Consider the following 21,643-nt stretch of genomic DNA (forward strand, 5'->3'; position numbering starts at 1 on the left):
ATTTTTTACTGTTATAACAGACGTAGAAAAACTATCTGTGGAACATTCTTTTTGCATGTGTTATTCCTGTGTGTAGTATTGTCTTTAAAAGTTCATCATAAATGATATTTGCTATTGGAGGACAAATTTGATCATTCAAATTACCCACATATTCTACTTATTTTCTATTACAATGTCAATTATATCATAAAATGAATATGATGTTCTGTATTGTCTCTGTTGACTTTAACAAAACAATAGTCATTAAGGATAGATGCCAAGGTAAGCCATCAATACTAAACTAAGCATATAAAAGAGTTCATAAGACAAAAGGATTCAGTGCTATGCTTTATGGGAAGGGATAGTTCTAGCTAAAGATAGAATTTGACATTGTGTATTGAAAGAAGTACTTTTCTTCTAGATGTTAGAAAGACCTCAGAAATGTAAGTGGAGAGTTTTAAAATACTTAACATAATGAGATATAAAGGCTCAAGCAGAGAAACAGTGTAAACAAAGACTAATATAATCGAACTTTGTATTGAATTTCATCATTCATAATCGAACAACATACTATTTATATCTAAAATTTGTCTCACTGTTTTGAAAAAAAGAAAACTGCTGAAACACATATTTGAGGGCTTCTTTTACCTGTTGGTTCCTTAGGGTGTAAATGAAAGGATTGAGTAAAGGAGCAACAGATGTATTGAGCACAGCTACTCCTTTAGTTAAAGACACTCTTTCCTTTGCTGATGGCTTCATATACAAAAAGATACAGCTCCCATAAGTAATAGAGACAACAACCATGTGTGAGGAGCAAGTAGAAAAGGCCTTTTTTCTTTGTTGTACAGATGGAACTTTTAGAATTGTTTTAAGGATGAATGTGTAGGAGAGGACCACTAATAACAATGTGATAACAAGCGTCATCACAGCTAAAATAAAAATCATCAGTTCTATGAAATGTGTATCTGTACATGAGATCTGAAGGATTGGTGAAGTGTCACATAGGAAGTGATCAATCACTTTGGAAGCACAGAAATCCAACTGGAGTACCAAGAGCAAAGGGGGAAACACGAGTAAAAATCCAGTTACCCAGGAGGTGAGCACAAACTGGTAGCAGACTTTACTGTTCATAATGTTTGGGTAATGCAGTGGTTTGCAGATGGCAACATAGCGGTCATAGGCCATGGCAGCCAGGAGGTAAAACTCTGTAACTCCTAATAGAAAGAAAAAGAATAACTGAGCTATACAACCATTGTAGGAAATTGTTCTGTCTCCAGTGAGAATGCTTATCAAGAACCGTGGAATGCAGACTGTGGTGAAGGAGATTTCTAAGAAGGAGAAATTTCGGAGGAAGAAATACATTGGTGTCTTGAGACGGGGGTCCAGCAGGGTGAGGACAATGATGATGAAGTTCCCCATCAGGCTCAAGACGTAATTGAAAAATAGAAACGGGAAAATCACCATTTGTTGTAAAGGATCATCTGTCAGTCCAAGCAAAATGAACTCTATTTCCCTTGATTGGTTCTGCATTTCTTTTTGTCTTGTCAAATCTGTAGATAAAAATCACAAGAAATATTTTTCTTCTTTTACATAGATAATACATTTGTTATTTAGAAACTTACCAATGTACAAACATTTTACCAAGTCAATTTAAAGTTCATCAAAATGAATGTATCTTCAACTCCATCAAACAGGAATTTTTGCTTGTACAAAGTTGAGTAAGGTCTATTTATCAATTGATAAGCAGTTGACAAGTCATTTGCAGTGCAGCTGCCCAAATCCAATAGTGTTGTTGATGTATGACTTTCAAATACAGGGTGTTAAGAAGCTGGTTTAATATTGGATATTTTTGAGTTTCTCAATTTACCTGATACCTTACATATCACCTGATTTACATAGTATTTTTAGAAAATGAATGTTTTCCCAGTAACCAAAATAATTCAGGATGGTGTAAAATTTTTTCTAAAAAGGGAATGTCACAGAAGGAAAAAACACATGGGGATCGTATAGTGAGTATCTACTCGTTTGATTATAATTTTAAACAGACCGAATTGGTGCAAAGTAAATAACTGAGACTGAAAAATATATAACAAAACTTTCCAACAAAAGTCTTCACCAAACCTGATAATACTGATAAACACTGATTCACTTGTGTGGCTTCTTACTGTTACCCTACCTGAATGCTTAAAGAAGTCTATAGAAATATAAAATTGACAATTGCAGTACTTCTGAATCACAACTAGAAAACTGAAGTTTCAGATAAATGTAAGCAATGATAGTTCATATTTTAGAAATGAAAATCGTAATAAATAGTATGTTTTACTAGAGTTTCTTAAAATACTTATTCTTTAGTTCTTATAATAGATTATAACCTTATAAATGAAAAGGATATTAGTTATGTGAATTCATCAAACCCCAAAATTTGGAAATACACTTGTATTCTGCACAATGTACAAGATTTGAGATTCTATATAATTTCCAGATTCATGATAGTGTCAGCCACTCTCAAAGCTACACATACACAATTATCTATAGTTCATGAGGTATTTAGGATATACAATCATAGAAATTCTCCTTACATGTGTCAATGAGCAGAATTTTTCTACTTGGACTTTTTATGCAATAAATCAAATCTTACTATAATGGATAATGAAATGTTTTTTGCTGTGTTTTGTTTTGTTTTGTTTTATAAGCTAATCATATAGGTTCTTAGATATTTCCAAAGAGGAATGATATATATGCTCCTCTGGTGTGGATTTTCAAACTCTCATATTTAATCAAGTTGTCAGTTCTGTCTATCTATCTGTCTGCCTGTCTGTCTATCTCTCTATTATGTTATGCTTTTGAAAAAATATATCATAATAATTAATACTGACAGAAATGTATCATTAAGGAGAAATATAAAAAGGAATGCAGACATCTTATTAGAAGCAAAATGTAAAGTGAAAGGAAAGAAAATATATGGAAGAAAAAACAAATTATAGTTAACTGAGTTCAAGGACGAGTTGAAAAATTAAAGTTAGAGCAACTAATTATATATATATATCACTAAAAGTTATTTGGGAAATCTGTTAAAATAAATTATGTTTCAATTGATAATACATTCTTTTGCTTATGTCCTAAGTTTAGATTAAAGCATACGTATATTGTATACATATATTTTAAATCAACAAGACCTTGAGAATAAAAGTGCAAGAGCATGTGATACATTTTATACTCACAATAGTGGTAGCACTCAAATGAGAATATTAGATGTCAAAATAATAATACTTAAATATCAGTCAAATAAGGAACAAATTTTACATTTATTAACATATATATATATATATATTATGTATTATTACTATAGCTTTGCAAGTATGATGTGGGATAAGTGAAATTAGGTCTGAAAGTATATACTATGGCTTGCAATTAGAGAATGAAGTAGGATTAAAATAGGCTATTTTCAAATATTATGATTTAAAAGATGCACATTTCAACAAAATTGTTGTAGAAACTTTCATGCAAGATCTACTTTGAAGCCAAATTATAGAAAGTTCTTCTGAAAATAATTATTGATACAAATATAAAAAAGTTCTTAGTTTTTCTTTGATTACCAAAAGATGTAATAAAATCCAATTTAAATTGACTGTTTAGGAGCATTTGATCTAAATTGAGGATTTAACAAAATCATTTCAAACATGTCAAATTGTTTTTTAAAACATACACATTCTAAATAATTTCACAAAAATCAAAAGAACAATGGATATGGGAACACAAGAAAAGCCATACAAGGCCAATAAAGTAGTATAAGTTGAAAAACAACAGTGACACAAACATGGCCTGATTGACAACAATCTTTAGATATCTCCTACTTGGTCATTTCTGCTAAAACCATATACTGTTGGAAAGAACACTGTCCAAATATCTGAAATCATTTAGTATGCACAGATATTTGTGAAACAATAAAATATTTCTCATTATAGAAAGCATAGCAAACCTAATAAAATGTTTAATTAAATATGTAAAGTAGAGGTCTTCATGTCAACTTCTGATCTGTTCTGCTTTAACAATCACTTTTACCATCAGTTCCCACAGCATACACTGTAAGAGAAAGCAACACAAATTGCAATATGACATGTATGAATACAGCACAATTAAAAGAATTATATTTAATTTTATTTAATACAATATCACATAAACATTATAACATTTTACAGCCTTAAAATACTCTCGTCTTTTTTGTGATCATTCAACATTGTCTACAAATAAAACACAAAATATAGTAAAAACACTAACATTTCATGGTTTAACAGCTTTCTTTAACAAATGTTATACATACACATGGGCAAACATCATGAAGTCCAATGCCTGGCTTACTATCCTGGTGAACAGCGAATAGTAATGTCCATTCTTCTTACCATTTCTTCATACACTAAAGTATACGACTGACTTAATTTTTGCTCATAAAAATTATGTTGACTGACATTGCATACTATTAGGAAAGTTTTTCAGTTCACCCTCTTTTCTACAATATATTACAATTTCTTTATGTAAGGCATTTTAAACTTTGCTCTGCAGGACATGTAATGCAATATGATAACTAATTCTTTGATTGCTCAGAATGTATACCTTGGTTGTCTTCTGGGAAAAGTTCTAAATTATCAAAGAATTCTCAAGGTAAATGAGCTACAGGAGCATTGTTTCTAAGGGATTTTTAAATTTTATGTTCCAGAAGCATTTTCAATGCAGACACACTCAATCTCCAAGGAATTTAATCATACCCAGTGATATATGCATACCCATTTTTATAACAGGACAGTTTTAAATAGCTAAACCTTGGAAGTAGATCAAATATCTCTTAACTAATGAATGGATAGAGATGGTGTGGGGTTTTTGTGTTGTTGTTTGTTTTTTGTGTTTTGCGGGAGGTTTTTCTTCTTTTTCTTTCTTTCTTTCTTTTTTTGTTTTTTTGTTTTTTTGTTTTTTTGTTTTTTTTTTTTTTTTTTTTTTTTTTTGGACTGGGAATCGAGCTCAGAACTTTGTGCTTGCCATGGAGGTGCTATGCAGCTGAGTCATGTCTCTAGCCAGATTCTTATATATAGTGGAAAGCCCACAGCCATCAGTAGAGGTATCATTGAGACATCTCTAGGTAAATGTATGCACCTTTAGACCTCACTCTTAAGTGGACTAATTCAAACTTGCTGGTGTAAATGCTGTTTCTTTCATGTGACAAACTGAAAGTGAAAATAAGGACTAAAACCCATAACAGATGTTGTCAGAAAGGAAAAAAAAATGTTCAACTAGGAATGGGCATGGGGAAGGCATGTGGGAAATGAAGGTAGAAAAACAAAACAAAGAAGAGGCAAGGAAAATATGGAATTAAAGTTTGGAGAAGAAAGGTTCAGCGGAGAGAAGGAGAATAGGAGAAAAGATAATGAAGATACATTATATAGAGATAATTAGTCCCCATAATGTGAACAGCATTATATACATAAAATAATCCTAAATAATCCTAAATAACCATAATCCTAAATAACTAGAAAATCATAATTTCCGAAAGTCCAGTAGAAATTGCTGTAATATTGGATTGCCTGCTCCATATCTAACTTTCATAGTCATGGATAAATAGTTCAGGATTTAGACAGAGATAGAGGAAGAATTTTTAAGGCAGATCAAAAGGGAAAGTCTAAGGTGGAAAAACCCTGCTAAAGCCCTAGTGACCTCAAGCTAAATATAACACCTGAACAATATCTCACGTCTTTCAGCAGGAAAAACACTGAACAGTAAAGACCTAACACAACGAAGATGGTGCAATGAGAATTCGACAATATTTCTTTCTTTGAGGAAAGAGCCACCATATAGCTGTTTGATTAATAAAACCGGGGTTATAATTTGGTTGCTTTTATTAAGTTTTTAAGCAGTTCCCAGAACAGTTAGCTGCTGAGTAGGAGCTGAACAGCAGAGCGGCATCCCCATTTATGCCACAGACTCATGGGAAGCAGGGTTAGCTGGCTCAGATACTCACGAATTGTGCTTCTCCACGTGGGCAGTCTGGCGCTTCAGTTGAACCCAGAATCATACTCTTTTCTTTCCTTCTTTTTCAGATCGTTTGCCTGGATGTGTTTCAGGAAGTTATCTCAACACTCAGAATGTTTGATATGTTTAGTATGCATACTAATTTGCTTGGCAAATATCTTGCTTTAAACTTTCTTATTTACAACAACGCCATCATCATCCTTGGTGAGATTTAGACTCGTCCAGTACTGCCGTGGTGATATTTATACAATGTCACCTTTTTGCATTGATTCACATATAAGTGACCAAAGAAACAATTCCATGTTTTCTGAAAGGCCTAACAAACACATGCCAGATTCCTCGCCTCTTTCCTTAGTGGTTGTTATGTTAGCGATTTCTAAAGTATTGCAATTCCAGCAAAAGTTATAATCACTCCTTTGTATGTCCACTGAGAGATATTTCTAGTTTAGATAGTTAAAAAATGTGTGCCAATGAGTAAAATCATGCATACATATTTAGATAATATATATTTTTTGAAACATAATTTTTTATAATGCTCAAGGTACCATACAGATGAATCGTTAACATTCAAATTACTAAATTGAAATAAACCCTATACTTATTTTGTTAACTATTACTAACTATTCTGTACGTGTACTCCAGCAATTTCCACCAAAAGTGTAGTAGCCTTCCTGTTTCTTAACAACCTCTAAAACAACAGTTGGGTTTTTAGTTATAAATAATGTTGGCTATCTTGTGTGTAAGCTGTGACAACTGTGAGTTGTTTTGTTTTCATTTATGTACATGTGGAGTTGAACATCCTGTCATAAACTGAAAAGTTAACAACATAAACTTACATTTATGGATTGTCTACACCAATGACTTACTCAATTTTTAGAATTTTTTCCTATTTACTCACACATTTGAAATGTTCATCATATGTGAGTAATACTGTTTTCTCCGCAGTTCTAAATGGGACAAAAATATATATTTTCTCTTAGTTTAACAGTGACTTACGAATTTGTTAGTGAACTTTTTCCAGCACTTTTTGATTTTGTATGCTCAAAATTGTTTAGCCTTTTTTTTTTTTTTTTTTTTAAGCTTGTTTTGTTTTGTTTTTCTATGCTTTGATTTTGGGCAAAATTTAGACTCCTTTCCTTGTATGCAGTTAAAAAAGATGTTTGGTCATAATTACTTTCAATATTGTTTGGTTTCATTTTAGTTTTAGAGTCCTAAGCAAATTATAATATTTTTTGAGGTTGTTGTAAGAAATGCTCTTAAATTGAATTTTGTTCTCATATGTTTGCTAATTTCTAAGTAATAATTATTTTAACTGTCCATTTCATCCTTATGATTTGCTCTTATTATCATATGCAATATTCCACTTGTAATTGGGTATATATCTGAATAGTTTACTATTTGGATTTATAAGGCCACTAGTACACCTATACCCTGGTACTATCATTACAGATATTGTACTTTATATTCAATGCTTATTTGTACTTCCCCCTTGTAGACATTACTGCTTTCTTATGTCAGCACTGTGTAACTATTTTTCCATATATAATGTAATTTCAAATAACTTACTAAAAGCAGTTGGTTTGTATTTATATTTAAATATTTTAGTGTGTGAACTTTTGTATTTTTATATTAAAGAGAAAAATTTATTAGTTCTTTCCTATTTTGAAAAGTGTATAAAATATTGATAAAGTTAATCTTTGGAAAATATACAATTAAAATCATATCTACTCTATTTATAATCAACAAGATAAGACTCAAGTATAATCAGTAATCAAGATGGATCACTGCAAATTCTCAGAAATAAAAATTCATTTCAGAAAATTTTAACAAGAATAAACGTATAAATTCATAGAAGCATGTTGCAAAGCTAGACTAAATCAATAATAATCACAGTGTGTAGAACAATGATTAATAGAGTAGATGAAGTAATTAAAACACTATAATTGAAAGAAAACAAAATGGTTTTGCAGATGAAGTCTACAAATATTCAATAAAGCACTAATACCAATTTTTCTTAAACTCCTTGAAAAAGAAAATAGAAGTACACAAGATTCTTCCAACCTAAGTTATGAATTCAACATCACCAAAACAAATACCAAAATATTTTGGAACAATTTACTCACAGTAGAAAACACAACTCAGCTTAGTAATTAATACTTAGACTAGATATTTGAAAAATAATCTATATAAATGAAGAAAATAAGACACTTGTAACTAAAGTTTTCATTTCATAGCAAAACTTCGTAGAAAAAAATAAAGAAATATACAGATATTCCAATATCTGATGACAAGGTATTGGGTATTTTTGAGAATAAGCCAGTAAGGATAGAAAATATATTTTAAAATGTACAATTATGTTTTAAATAATTCACAGTAATATTTTATATTTCTGCCAAGAACCTTTATTTAAACATAAATATAACTCTTATTTTTTTAATTTTTTTATACCAGGAATCAAACTCATGACCTTGTGCTTGATAGGTAAGTGCAGAGCCACTGAGTTAAATTTGCAGCCTAATTTATAACTTTTAGAGTCTAATCCTAGGCTACTACGGATTCTTCAGCCTCAATGTTGATTTAACAAAATTTTGCAACTATATTATCAATATGTAACTTCAAAATACAAATTTTCATTTAGAGGAAAAAAGAATTTTACATTGTTTAGTGACCAAAACTTCAGTTTTGTGACTTGAGAAAAAATATGAACATCTAAAAGTGTTGTTTTTAAAAGCAAATAACATTTTTAACACTAGACATTTTGTTCCAATTCAGAAATCAATTTAATGAGTCAACAAACCACAGCTCTAGATGAAATTAGTGTGGGAAGTCTTTTAGAATTTTCTTTGAAGGAGTATTAAAAATCACTAGTATTAATTATAAATCATCATGGAAGTCAGAATTATCTTTGTAGAATAGATGCCACATTGTAACTGAAAATTATTCAGTGCTTGAATGAAGTAGCATGCAGAACTAACTTCCTTGAAATTAGAAACAGTATTCTTAAAAAAAAATAAAACATGAACTGGGTTCTCGGTGAGCCCAGGACAAAGATGGTAATACAACAACTCTTTCAGAATAATTCCATGAGAGTTAAAAGAGGAGATTTCACACGGGTAGTATGTTTTAAGAAAACTGATTCTCATGCTTAATGGAATCAAAACTAGTCATTTTCTAGGAAACCTTTTATTACATTGTCTCATAATTCTGCATATACTTTTTTTCATTTCACAATCCTAAAATATTTCTAAAATAGAGAATGCTCTAAAATTACTAGATATACCTTATCAAAATGAAAAGAATATATGACAAGAAAATATATAATCAATTGTTTAACTCTTTTACTTGATATCATATTTTAATTCAATTCTAAGGAAATGTGTCACTTTCCTCTGTTTATAATTTATTTTGGGTTTATTTTATTCTCTCACATCAAGTATTAATTTTTAAAAAATATTTTCTCTCACACCAGCCATGCACAAGGCCCAGCACCACATTCCACAGATACATCTGACTTAGCTCCCCAACTACTGGAGGTTATAAACTATGCCACTCAGATATGAGACCCAATGCTGTACTTTGGGTGAGTATTTTTGCTGTATTGAAGCTCTGAGATCTGCCTAGCCCAGCATCCCAGTATAACCCATTGTTGGAATATATACCAAGCTGCACAGAGCTCTGAGGTATTGAACTTTCCCAGCACGCAGGCCCAGCACTATCATCTTGGAGTGACCAGCCTAAGTAAGGCTTCTGGAGATTTTGAGCTCAGCCAATCACATCCAAGGCTGCAGTGCCATATTTGGGAGTGTGCCCCAGATAGCCATGTAATCCCAGAGGATCTAAACTCTGCCCATTCAGGAGCAAGGCCTCAGCACTATACCCTGGGGCATGTCCCAGGTAGCTCCATTGTTCCCAGAGTTTCTGAAATCTGCATAACCAGGTACAAAGCCCAGGCATCATAGTTTGGGGGTGTGACCTGGCTAACTAGGTGGGTCCTGGAAGTCCTAAACTCCACCCAGCCAGGTGCAACTCCCCACTGCCACTATCCAGGCATGTGCTTCCACTAGCTGCAGGAGTCCTGAACATTCTGAGCTCTACCCAACAAAGTACAAGTCCCTCTTGCTATACTCTGGGTATACATCACTGGTAGCCATTTAGGTCACAGTAGATCCAAGCTCTTCCCATCCCAGAGCCTCAGAGACATTGATTAGGGAATCTCACATTTTGGAGATTTCAACCTCTGCCGATCACTGAGCAAGGTCCCTGGTACCATATTTTGGGGTGTGCTCTGCCTAGACAAGTGGGTATCAGAGGATCAAAGCCCTGTCCACTCTTGTGTCTCAGTACCATCTATTGGAGGGTGCCTGGCCAGCCACACAGGTCTTAGAGGAAAATGAGAAAGGAAAAGAGCAAGATGTAGTCTCAGTCCTCAGCCCACTGAGAACAAATACAGGATACACTGAAATGACAGGCATTGGGAGTTGCACAAACGAACTTTCTGAAACAATAGCAACTGAAGTAAAGGACCAACTCCGTGAAGCTACATAGGGAATCAGATCAGAAATAAATTCTCAGGTAAAAAAAGAAATGCCAAACATTATGAAGGAAATATTGAGTAAAGAATATGCAAGTAAAAAACATAGAGGAGCATAAGAAAATGATTGAATTCCTGAATGAACATTATAAAATAATTAAGATGCATGACAGAGATTCAGACGGATACCCAAAAAATTAAAACTTCCATTAATAACTGGCAGTTTTGCTTAAATGAATCTGAAGATAAACTTTCAGATCTAAAAGCCAAGATGGAAGTTTAGAATTATGAAAGAGAATATGTCTTAAAAATACAAGGAACTAAGAAACAATAATTCAACAGCTGCAAGAGGACAAAAAGAAAAATACTATAAAACTGATAGACGTCAATGAAAAAGCAGGGGCCAACACAAATGACATAAGACTATTTACAGAAATAATAGAAGAAAATTTTCCAAGCATAGGAAAAGAAACTTATATGCAGATAAGTAAAGCATATAGAAACACATTAGGCATAACCAAAATAAATCATCACCCATGAGTGTAATAATTAAGATGACAAGTTCAGCAGAAGAACATAGTACTAAAAGCTGTCACAGAAAAGGAATAGATCACCTCTAAAGGAAAGTTCATCAGAATCTTGGCAAACTTCTCAACGCTATTTTTTTCAAGTCAAGAAGAGGTTGGAGTGAAGTATTTCAATCCCTGAAAGAAAAACTCTTCCAACCCAGATTGATGTACACTACAAAACTATATTTGAAAATTGCTGGAACAATAAGATACTTTCATGACAAAGAGCAACAGAAGAAACTGATGATCACAAAACCAACATTAAAAAGATTATTAAAAGATACTTTAGAAAGATAAAACAATGACTACAGTTCCAAGAACAACAACAGAAGGAAACTAACAAGCAGGACAAACAATCAGAGAGAAAAAGTAGAGAATAAACACAACAACAACAAAAAGATGGCAAATGTGTCAATACTTAACAGTCAGTACATAACATGTATCAGTGTAAATGGCTACAATGAACCAATGAATACAAACAGGTTGACAGAGTGGATTAATAAACAAAATCCAAACGTATGTTGTATACAAGACACACATATAGCTCAAAGGAAAATTCATATACTTAAATTTCAAGGAATGAAAACAATACTCCATTCAAAAGGAACTCAGATAAAAAGCAGGGGTAACGATTCTTTTTGCAGGCATTGTGAACTTCAAACCAAAAAATAACAAGAGAGATAAAGAAAGTCATTATATACCTGTGAGAGAAAAACTTCCAGACAAAGTGGTTACAATCGTAAATATACATGTACTATATATGGGAGCACCCAAATATGTAACACAAATCTTAATAAACATGGAAAATTATCCAAGCAATAATATAGTTATAATTAGGGACCCTAACTCCACATCACCACAAAGAGACAGATCAATAAAAATCAGCAAAGAAATAACAAAACTGAATAAAACTTGTGATGTGTACAGTGTTATACACACCAACATAGCATGCACATTCTTCTCAGATGCACATGGGTTATTCTCTTAAATAGAGCATATACTAGCTGACAGAACATGCTTAAGTAAATGCAAGAGAATAAAATAATACCAGGCTTATTGTCTGACCATTCAGCAATAAAATTGGAAGTTAATCACAAAAAATCCATACGGATCCCATAAACACATAAAAATTAACAATCATTCACCTAAACAATCAATGGATCACAGAAGAGATTAAAAAACAGTATGTACAATTGAAGGAAAATGCAAATAAAACTTACTGGTACCTGTGGGACACAATGAAAGCAGCCCTCAGTGGGATATTTAAACTGGTAAATTCCAGGACCAGGAAATAAATGAAAAACAAAAACAAAAACAAAAACAAAAACAAACAAACAAACAAACAAATACTGTACCTCAAACTTCTAGGGAAAAAAAAAAAAAAAAAAAAAGCAAGTCAAGCCCAAAGACTGAAAAAGGGAGGAAATTATAATGTTCAGATCAGAAGCTAATGCAATTGAATCTAACAAAAACAATACAAAGAATGAATTAATGAATTGAACAATGGGTTCACTGACAGCATAAATAAAATTGAAAAATCCCTAGTGAAATGTATCAACAACAAAAAGAAAAGAAACACTCAAACCCATAAAAAAGAGAGGAAAAGTCAGAAATCACAATAGACCCTGAGGAAATAGAGATCATATCTATTAGAAAATCTTTGTTCTCAAAGGTTCAGTGGCACCAAGGAAATGGAAAGACTCCTAGAGACATATGAATTACCAAAGCTGGATCAAGAAAATGTAAAATTGCTGAATAACCCAATTTTAGATAATGAATTGGAAATGTAATTAGAACCTTACCAACAAAGAGAAGTACAGATACGGATGGATTCAAAAGTTAATTGTACAACACTCCTTCAGAATCTTCAACAAGAAATGGAAGCAAGTCTCCCTAACTCATTCTTGAAAGCAAAAATTATCCTAATACCAAAACCAGAGAAAGTCACAACAAAAAAAGAAAATTACAGGAAAATCTTCCTAATGACCATAGATACAAAAGTACTCAATAAAATACTGGCAAATAGAATGCAATATATCAAATAAGATTATACAACACTATTAAGTAGTATTTATCCCAGGAATGCTATATGTGGTTTAACATATGCAAATCAATAACAGTAATACACGATATCAAGAAACTCAAAGACATGAACATGATCATCTCAAAAAATACAGAAAAACAATTGGACAAAATCTATCATTCATTTATGATAAAAACCCTATGGAAAATCAAAATAGATAGTCTTTAGCTCAGTCTGATAAAAGCCATATAAAATAAACCAACAGCCAAAATCTTACTAAGGGTACAAGATAAGGGTTACCAGTATCACTATAGTTTCTGAAATAGTAGCCAAGGAAGTAAGACAAGAGAAGAAATAAAAGGAATAGTGGTAGGAAGGAAAGAAGTTAACAGCATTATTTGCAGATGGCATGATACTCTAAATACAAGTTCTCAAAGTCTCCACAAAAAGACACCCAAATATCACGAGCAAATTCGATAATGTAGCTTGATACAATGTCAACACACAAAAATCAGTAGTATTCCTGTAGACACACAATATACTCACTGAGAAAGAAAAAAGTGAAGCAACACCCTTCATGATAACATCCAAAAAACAAATAAAATACTTAGGAAACAATCCAGCACGGGAAGTAAAAGATATTGCAGTGAAAATTATACTACTCTGAAAAAAGTTATGAAAGAGAATCTCAGAAAATAGAAAGATCCCTTGCTCATGGATGGTAAGGAAAACATTATGAAAATGGCCATTATCGCAAAATTATTCTACAGATTTAATATAATACCAAACAAAATGCCATTAACACATCTCTCAGATCTAGAGAAATAATTGCTAAAATTTATGAGGAACCAAAAAAGATCTAGAATAACAAAGCCAGTTCTGGACAAAAAAAGGCAAGACAGGAGACATCGCAATCTTTGACATGAAATTATACTACAAAGCTACTGTGATAAAATCAGCATGCTACTGGAATAAAAACATACCCAAAGATCAATGGAATATGTAAGAAGATACATTTACAACTAGAAGCACACTCAGCCACCTTATCTTCAACAAAGGTCCAAACATGTTCATTAAAAGAAAGATAAGTTGGTCCAGTAAGACCAGCGGAGGCCAGGAACTCTGCCCTAGGCTGGCAAACTGTTTTCTTTGCCTGGGGCCCAGGATCCAGCTGCCTGTCGAAATCGTGAGTAAGGAGGGAGCAGGGACTTCTGTCCCAGCCTTGCTGACCTCTCTACCTACTTGGAACAAAACTTAAAGTGCAAAAATACAGGAAAATCACAAAACGAAAGACCAAATGCAGTCTCAAACATTCAGCCCATCCCAAGAAAGCCTAGGAGCCATGTGTATAGAAAATATATGCCACATACCTGAAATATCTGAAATAATAGTAACTGAAATAAAGAAACAACACTGAGAAGCCTTAAAGGAAATCAAACTAGAAATAATCTCTCAGGTAAAAGAAGAAATGATAAAAGAAATGAAGGAGATGCTGAACATATCTAAAGAAGACACAGTTAAAAAACTTGAGGAGATAAACAAAAAGATAGAATCCATGAATGAACAATATAAGAAACAAACAGATTATATAAAGCAGATGCAAAGAGACATACTGGAAAGCAAAAACTCCGTCGAAAGTTGTACAAACCACCTCAATGAATGTGAAGATAGAATTTCAGACCTTGAAGACAAGATTGCAGCCAGTGAACAGGAAAGGCAAGATCTTTTAAAAATAACAAGAAATCAAGAAATAACAATTCAACTCCTGCAAGATGATACAAAAAGGAACAACATAAGGTCAATAGGGATAAATGAAAAAGAAGGGAAAAACATAAAGGCTGTCAAGAGAATATTTAGAGAATAGCTGAAAATTTCCCAAACATGAGACTGGAAACCGTTATCAAGATCAGTGAAGCATATAGAACTCCAAATAGCCATAACCAAAATAAAACTACACCCAGACACAAAGTAATGGCCATCCCAGAAATTGAACAAAAGAATAGAATATTAAAAGCTGTAAGAGAAAAAAAACAGATCACCTATATAGGAAAACCTATCAGAATCACAGCAGACTTCTCGGCACGAACAATAAAGTCAAGAAGAGCATGGAGCGAAGTATTTCAGATCCTAAAGGAAAATGATTTCTGACCTAGGCTGATGTATCCTAGAAAACTGTCTGTCAAATGGATGGAGAAATAAGATACTTCCATGACAAAGAAGAGCTGAAAAACTACATGATCACCAAATCAATCCTGCAAAGAATACTGAAAGACAGCCTAGATGCATCTAGGAAAAAAACACTAAACAAGCAGACAAACAGAACTGAAAGACAAAGATGCAACACAGATAACATGTCAACAATAAACCAATATATAACAGTTATAACCATTAATTTAAATGGTCTCAATACACCAATTAAAAGAAACAGACTGGAAGAATGGATCAAGAAACAAAATCCAACCATATGTTATGTACAAGAAACCCATCTAACCCAAAAGTATACCGACAGACTGAAAGTCAAAGGATGGAAAACAATATTTCATGCAACAGGAGCCCAACAAAAAGGGGGGTTGGCTATTCTGTTTGCAGACAATGTGAACTTCAAGCCAATAATGATCAGAAGGGATAAAGAAGGTCACTACATACTGGTTAGGGGAAAACTCCAAGAGGAAGAGATAACTATCTTAAATATATATGCACCAAATTCCAGAGCACCCAGTTATATAAAACAAGTACTAACAGAAATAAAAAAACCAAGTTAACAGTGACACAATTCTAACAGGAAATCTTAGCACACCATTGACACCAATGGTCAGATCAACCAGAGAGAAAATCAGCAAAGAAATAAAAGAACTGAAATGCACCTATGAACAAATGGGCTTAATAGATATATACAGAGTATTCCACCCAACAACAGCAGAATACAAATTCTTCTCAGCAGTACATGTTCGTTTTCTAAAATAGGTGATATATTAATTCACAAAACATATCTAAATAAATGCAAAAGGGTTGAAATCATGCCTTGCATGCTATCAGACCATAGCACTATGAAATTAGAAATTAATGATAAAAGATACTACAAAATTCCCACAAACACATGGAAACTGAATAACACACTCTTGAGTAACCAGTGGGTCACATAGGAAATCAAAGGAGAAATTAAACACTACCTACAAGAAAATGAAAACACAAATACCACTTACCAGAATCTGTGGGATGCAATGAGGCTGTCCTCAGAGGAAAATTTATAGCATTGAGTTCACATACCAGGAAAACAGAACGAATACAAATAAATAACCTGATGTTGCACCTCAGACATCTAGAAAAAGAAGAGCAAGTCAAGCCCAAAGCCAAAAGGAGAGAAGAAATTATAAAAATTAGAGCAGAAATCAATGCAATATAGACTAAAAAAAAATCCAAAAAATCAATGAATCAAAGAATTGGTTTTTTGAAAGAATAAATAAAATTGATAAGCCCCTAGTCAACCTTATTAAAAAAGGGAAGAAAAACCTCAAATTCAGGCAATAAGGAGTGAAAGAGTGAAATCACTACAGACCCTATAGAAATACAGAAAATCATCAACACCTATTTCCAAAACCTCTACTCACAAAGGTTTGATAACACAGAGGAAGAAGCATACGAAGTACCAGGTCATGAAGGTGTAAAATTACTGTATAACCCAATTTCTATTAATGAAATTGAAAACATAATTAAATCCTTACCTACAAAGAAGAGTCTAGGCCCAGATGGATTCACTGCAGAATTCTACAAGAAATACAAAGAAGACCTAATGCCAACACTACTCAAACTCTTCAATAAAATCGAAAGGGAAGCAATCCTTCCTAAGTCATTCCTGGAAGCAAATATTACTCTAGTACCAAAACCTGAGAAAGACCCAACTAAAAAAGAGAACTACAGACCAATCTCCCTAATGAACACAGATGAAAAAATCCTCAGCAAAATATTGGCAAATAGGATGCAGCAAATCATTAAGAAAATCATATACCATGACCAAGTGGGATTCATCCCAGGCAGGCAGGGATGGTTCAATATATGTAAATCAATAAATGTAATACACCATATAAATAGAGCCAAAAGTAAGAACCAAATGATCATTTCTATAGATGCACAAAAAGCTTTTGATAAGGTCCAACATTCATTCATGATAAGAACCCTGCAGAAAATTGGAATAGATGGTTTTTACCTCATTATAATAAAGGCCATTGATGACAAGCCAACAGCCAATATCATACTAAATGGCCAAAAATTGAAGGACTTTAATTTAAAATCAGGCACAAGACAAGGATGTCCCTTATCACCGCTCCTATTTAATATAGAACTGGAAATGCTAGCCAGAGCAATTAGACAAGAGAGAGAAATGAAAGGCGTAAAGATAGGAAAAGAAGAAGTTAAGCTCTCATTATTTGCAGATGACATGATACTCTATATAGAAGATCCCTAGAACTCCATTGAAAGACTTCTAGATATAATAAATAAATTTAGTAATGTAGCTGGCTATGAAATCAATACTCAAAAATCAACAGCATGCCTATACACTAACAACAAAGTCACAGAAAGAGATATAAGAGAAGCCACACCCTTCATTCTAGCAACCAAAAAAAATGAAATATCTAGGAATTACTCTCACAAAAGAAGTGAAATACCTTTAAAAGGAAAATTATATTACACTGAAAAAATGAAATTGAAGATGATCTCACAAAATGGAAAAAAAATCCCTTCTTCATGGATAGGAAGAATAAATATTGTGAAAATGGCCATTCTTCCAAAAATTTTATACAGATTCAATGCAATCCCAATAAAAATACCACCAACATACCTCATAGAACTCGAGAAATCACTCCTAAAATTCATCTGGAGTGAAAAGAGACCTGGAATAGCAAGGACAGTTCTAAGCAGCAAAGGCAAGGCAGGGGGTATCACAATCCCCGACTTGAAATTATACTACAAAGCAACCGTAGTAAAATCAAGATGGTGCTGGAACCAAAACAGAGCTGAAGATCAGTGGAACAGATTGGAAGATACAACCACAACTGCAAACATACTCAACCACCTTATATTCGATAAAAGGGCCAAACATGTTCACTGACAGTACGACAGTCTCTTTAATAAATGGTGCTGGAAAAACTAGCTCTCTCTATGTTGAAAACTAAAACTAGACCCATACCTATCACCACGTACTAAAATAAAATCTAAATGGATCAAAGGTCTAAATATTAAAACAGAAACACTAAATGTATTAGAAGACAAATTGGGTACAAACCTTGAAGATATAGGCGTAGGTAGAGAATTCATGAACAGGACTCAAACCACATGGGAAATACTTCCCACAATCAATAACTGGGATAACCACTTATTAAAAAGTTTCTGCATGTCAAAAGAGGTCTCCAGTGTGGTGAGAAGAAAACCCACAATCTGGGAAAAAATCTTAGTGAACTGCCCCTCAGACAAAGGACTTTTGTCTAAAACATATAAAGATTTTAAAAAATCAGACTCTCAAAATTCGAAGACCCAATCCAAATATGGGCATCTGATATGAATAAACAATTCTCAGATGAAGAAATACAAATGGCAAATAAATGTATGAAAAAATGTTCATCATCATTGGTCATTAGCGAAATGCAAATCAAAACCATACTGAGATTTCATCTCACTCCTGAAAGAATGGCCAAGATCAAGAAAACCAACAACAGCAAATGCTGGAGAGGCTGTGGGGAACAAGGAACTCTGCTGCACTGTTGGTGGGAGTGTAGATGACTGCAACCATTGTGGAGGTCAGTCTGGAGATTTCTCAGAAAACTAGGACTGGAAGGCCCATATGACCCAGCTATACCACTTCTAGGCATATTCCCAGAAGAACTGAAAGCATCGTACCACAGTGATATATGTGCACCCATGTTTATAGCAGCACAATTTGTAATAGCCGTATCTTGGAAACAACCTAAGTGTCCATCAATGGAAGAATGGGTAAAAAAGTTGTGGTATTTTTATACAATGGAGTACTACTCAACTATAAAGAATGACCACATTGAGACATTTATAAATAAATGGACGCAGCTTGAAACCATACTCATAAGTGAAATAAATCAAACTCACATGCATAAATACCGAATAGTTTCCCTAGTGTAAGAAATGATAATAATACATAGAAGTAAGTGGTAATCATGATTCCCAATCATATTGGTTTGAAGCCATATAGTGTTTTCACTCATTACCCACAATGATATAACCTGGGTTGTTCAATTTTAGTATCTATGATAGCACGAATAGCTATTTTGATAAAAGCAACACAACATAATTGCTAGTGCTGATTTAATATCATCTTGTTTTGAAGTCCCATCAAGATGTAGTACATCTGTTTCCACTGGTTTTAACGTGTTGTATCTTACTATATTTCACTATATGCTATAGTATAAACAAACTTTTTTATAGGTAAAGAAATAATATAGAAACCGTTGTTTGTTTTCTATTAGCAGGTTCTAAATATCGTGTAATTCTTGCATTCTCTTGAAAGGCTTCACACTGTCTAGATACGCTTGATATTATAGCACGTGAAGTTACACTCAAATAATTTAAGGAAAGAGGCGCTATAGTGACTACTATTATGGTAGATTATCTGGTGGTGAAACATAATGATGTTTGAATTGCTCGGTTCTGCCCTGCGTTGTTCTATTACAATGTCCTCTCTTATCTCAATCTTCCCCCTATTTTTAAATTAATTTATTTTCTCTCATTTTTTAATTAAGGGAAAACAAAATTAAAGAATAACGGGACATATTATAGTTACTTTTTTGTTGTCCTATTAACCTGACTTGAACCCCAGTATTGCTCTCCACATCTTGTTCTGTCTGATTATAATATATTCTATTTTGTTTGATAGTATCAAGTTTGAGGGTATAAGCAATCACTTTGAAGGCAATAAGATATACTATGATGCCCAATATGGATTGACTATCATCTTTCTTTTTTGAAGTCCTGTAAGGTCCTCAGTGTAGATTTTATTGGTTTTGTTCCATACTGTTTTGATCAATTCTATTATACCTGATGATATAGACAACTCAATTTAAAAACAGCAAGAGGCACAATGGTAACCACTTTTGATCACCTGGTATTCTATTTTTGCATCACGTGCTATGCCCACCCTTCTGTTCTAACTGAATCTGTTTTGCTTAGTCACATTTGTTTTTGTTCTCTTCAAAAAAAGTAATAAGAACTGTGAAAGTAATAAAACCCTAAAAGTCTAATTGTTACTGTAAAAAAAAGAGATGAAAGTAAGGTGGACTAAGGGATATAACTGCAGGTATGTTCTAGAGTGTGGGATGGAAAACTATATAATGTGCTTTTGTTGGATCATTGAACGGAACTGTCTCCAATTTCACTGTTCGAATGTTGACTTTATATGCTTTAATTTAGTAATATGAACAACTGTTTCTGCGAAGATAATATATAACCTATTAACTGGTGATTTCGTACTGTATATATTTTTTTCTAGAAATACTGTATTACTTGTACCCTTTTACTGCATTTCTTTTTTATGTCCTTTCTTTTTTCTCTTTAAATAAAAAATAAAATTAGAAAGATATATAATCTTTTTAATAAGTGATGTATGAAAAACTGGTTTTCCATATGGTAAAAAGTAAAACTATACCTGTAACAATCTCCATGTACTAGACTATAGTCAAAATGAATCAAAGATCTAAATATTAAAACAGAACCAATACATCTGCTGGAAGACAAAGTAGGTAGAAATCTTGAAGACATAGATGGAGACACAGAGTTCATTAAGCAAAATAAAACTTCATGAGAAATAATTCCCATAATCAACAACTTGGATCTTCTCTTGTTAAAAAGTTTTGCATGCCCAAAGTAATCTCCAATGAGGGAAAAGAAAATCTATGAATTGGGAAAATATATTAACCATCAGTCCCTCAGACAAAGAATATAGAGAATTTTTTTTAAAAATCAGCCTCCCACAATTTAAAGCCCCATTCAAAAAAATGTCATCTGAAACAGATACATACTTCTCATTTGAAGAAATACAAATGACAAATAAATACATGGAAAAAAAACATTCAACATCGTCAGTCATTACATCAATATCAATTAAAAAAACAGTGAGATTCCATCTCAATCCAGATAGAACGGCCAAGATCAAGAAATCAACCAGTAACAAATGCTGGAGAGCCTATGTGGAATAAGGAACTCTTCTCTACTGTTGGAGAGAGTGTAGAATGTGGAAATCAATGTGGATGTGCTCAAAAACCTAGGATTAGAATTTCCATTTGACTCAGCTATACCTCTTCTCATCATTTCCCCAGAAGTACTGAAAATATCATACCACAGAGATATATGTGCATCAAGATTTATAGCAGCACAGTTGGTAATAGCTAAATCTTGGAAACAGCCTAAATGCCCTTCAACTAAGTAATGCATTAAAAAGATGTGATTTTTTTTATAAAGTAGGATATTATTTAGCTATGAAGAATGATTGCATCAAGTCTTTTA

General features: G+C 33.0%; 1 protein-coding gene and 1 pseudogene across 1 annotated transcript; both read right to left on the minus strand.

Moving 5' to 3' along the window:
• Positions 1-549: 549 nt before the first annotated feature.
• On the minus strand, positions 550-1,521 carry LOC100713766 (olfactory receptor 6C6-like). The gene has a single exon (XM_003475999.4). The coding sequence runs from the start codon at positions 1,507-1,509 to the stop codon at positions 550-552; it is 960 nt and encodes a 319-aa protein (XP_003476047.3). The 5' UTR covers positions 1,510-1,521.
• Positions 1,522-9,759: 8,238 nt separating this feature from the next.
• LOC134477463 (olfactory receptor 6C2-like) overlaps positions 9,760-21,643 on the minus strand; it is a 47,145-nt pseudogene continuing 35,261 nt past the window's right edge.

The sequence above is a fragment of the Cavia porcellus genome, unplaced genomic scaffold (genome assembly GCF_034190915.1).
Source record: "Cavia porcellus strain 051 isolate PalLab524CR breed Dunkin Hartley unplaced genomic scaffold, mCavPor4.1 scaffold_8, whole genome shotgun sequence".
Classification (NCBI taxonomy): Eukaryota; Metazoa; Chordata; class Mammalia; order Rodentia; family Caviidae; genus Cavia; species Cavia porcellus.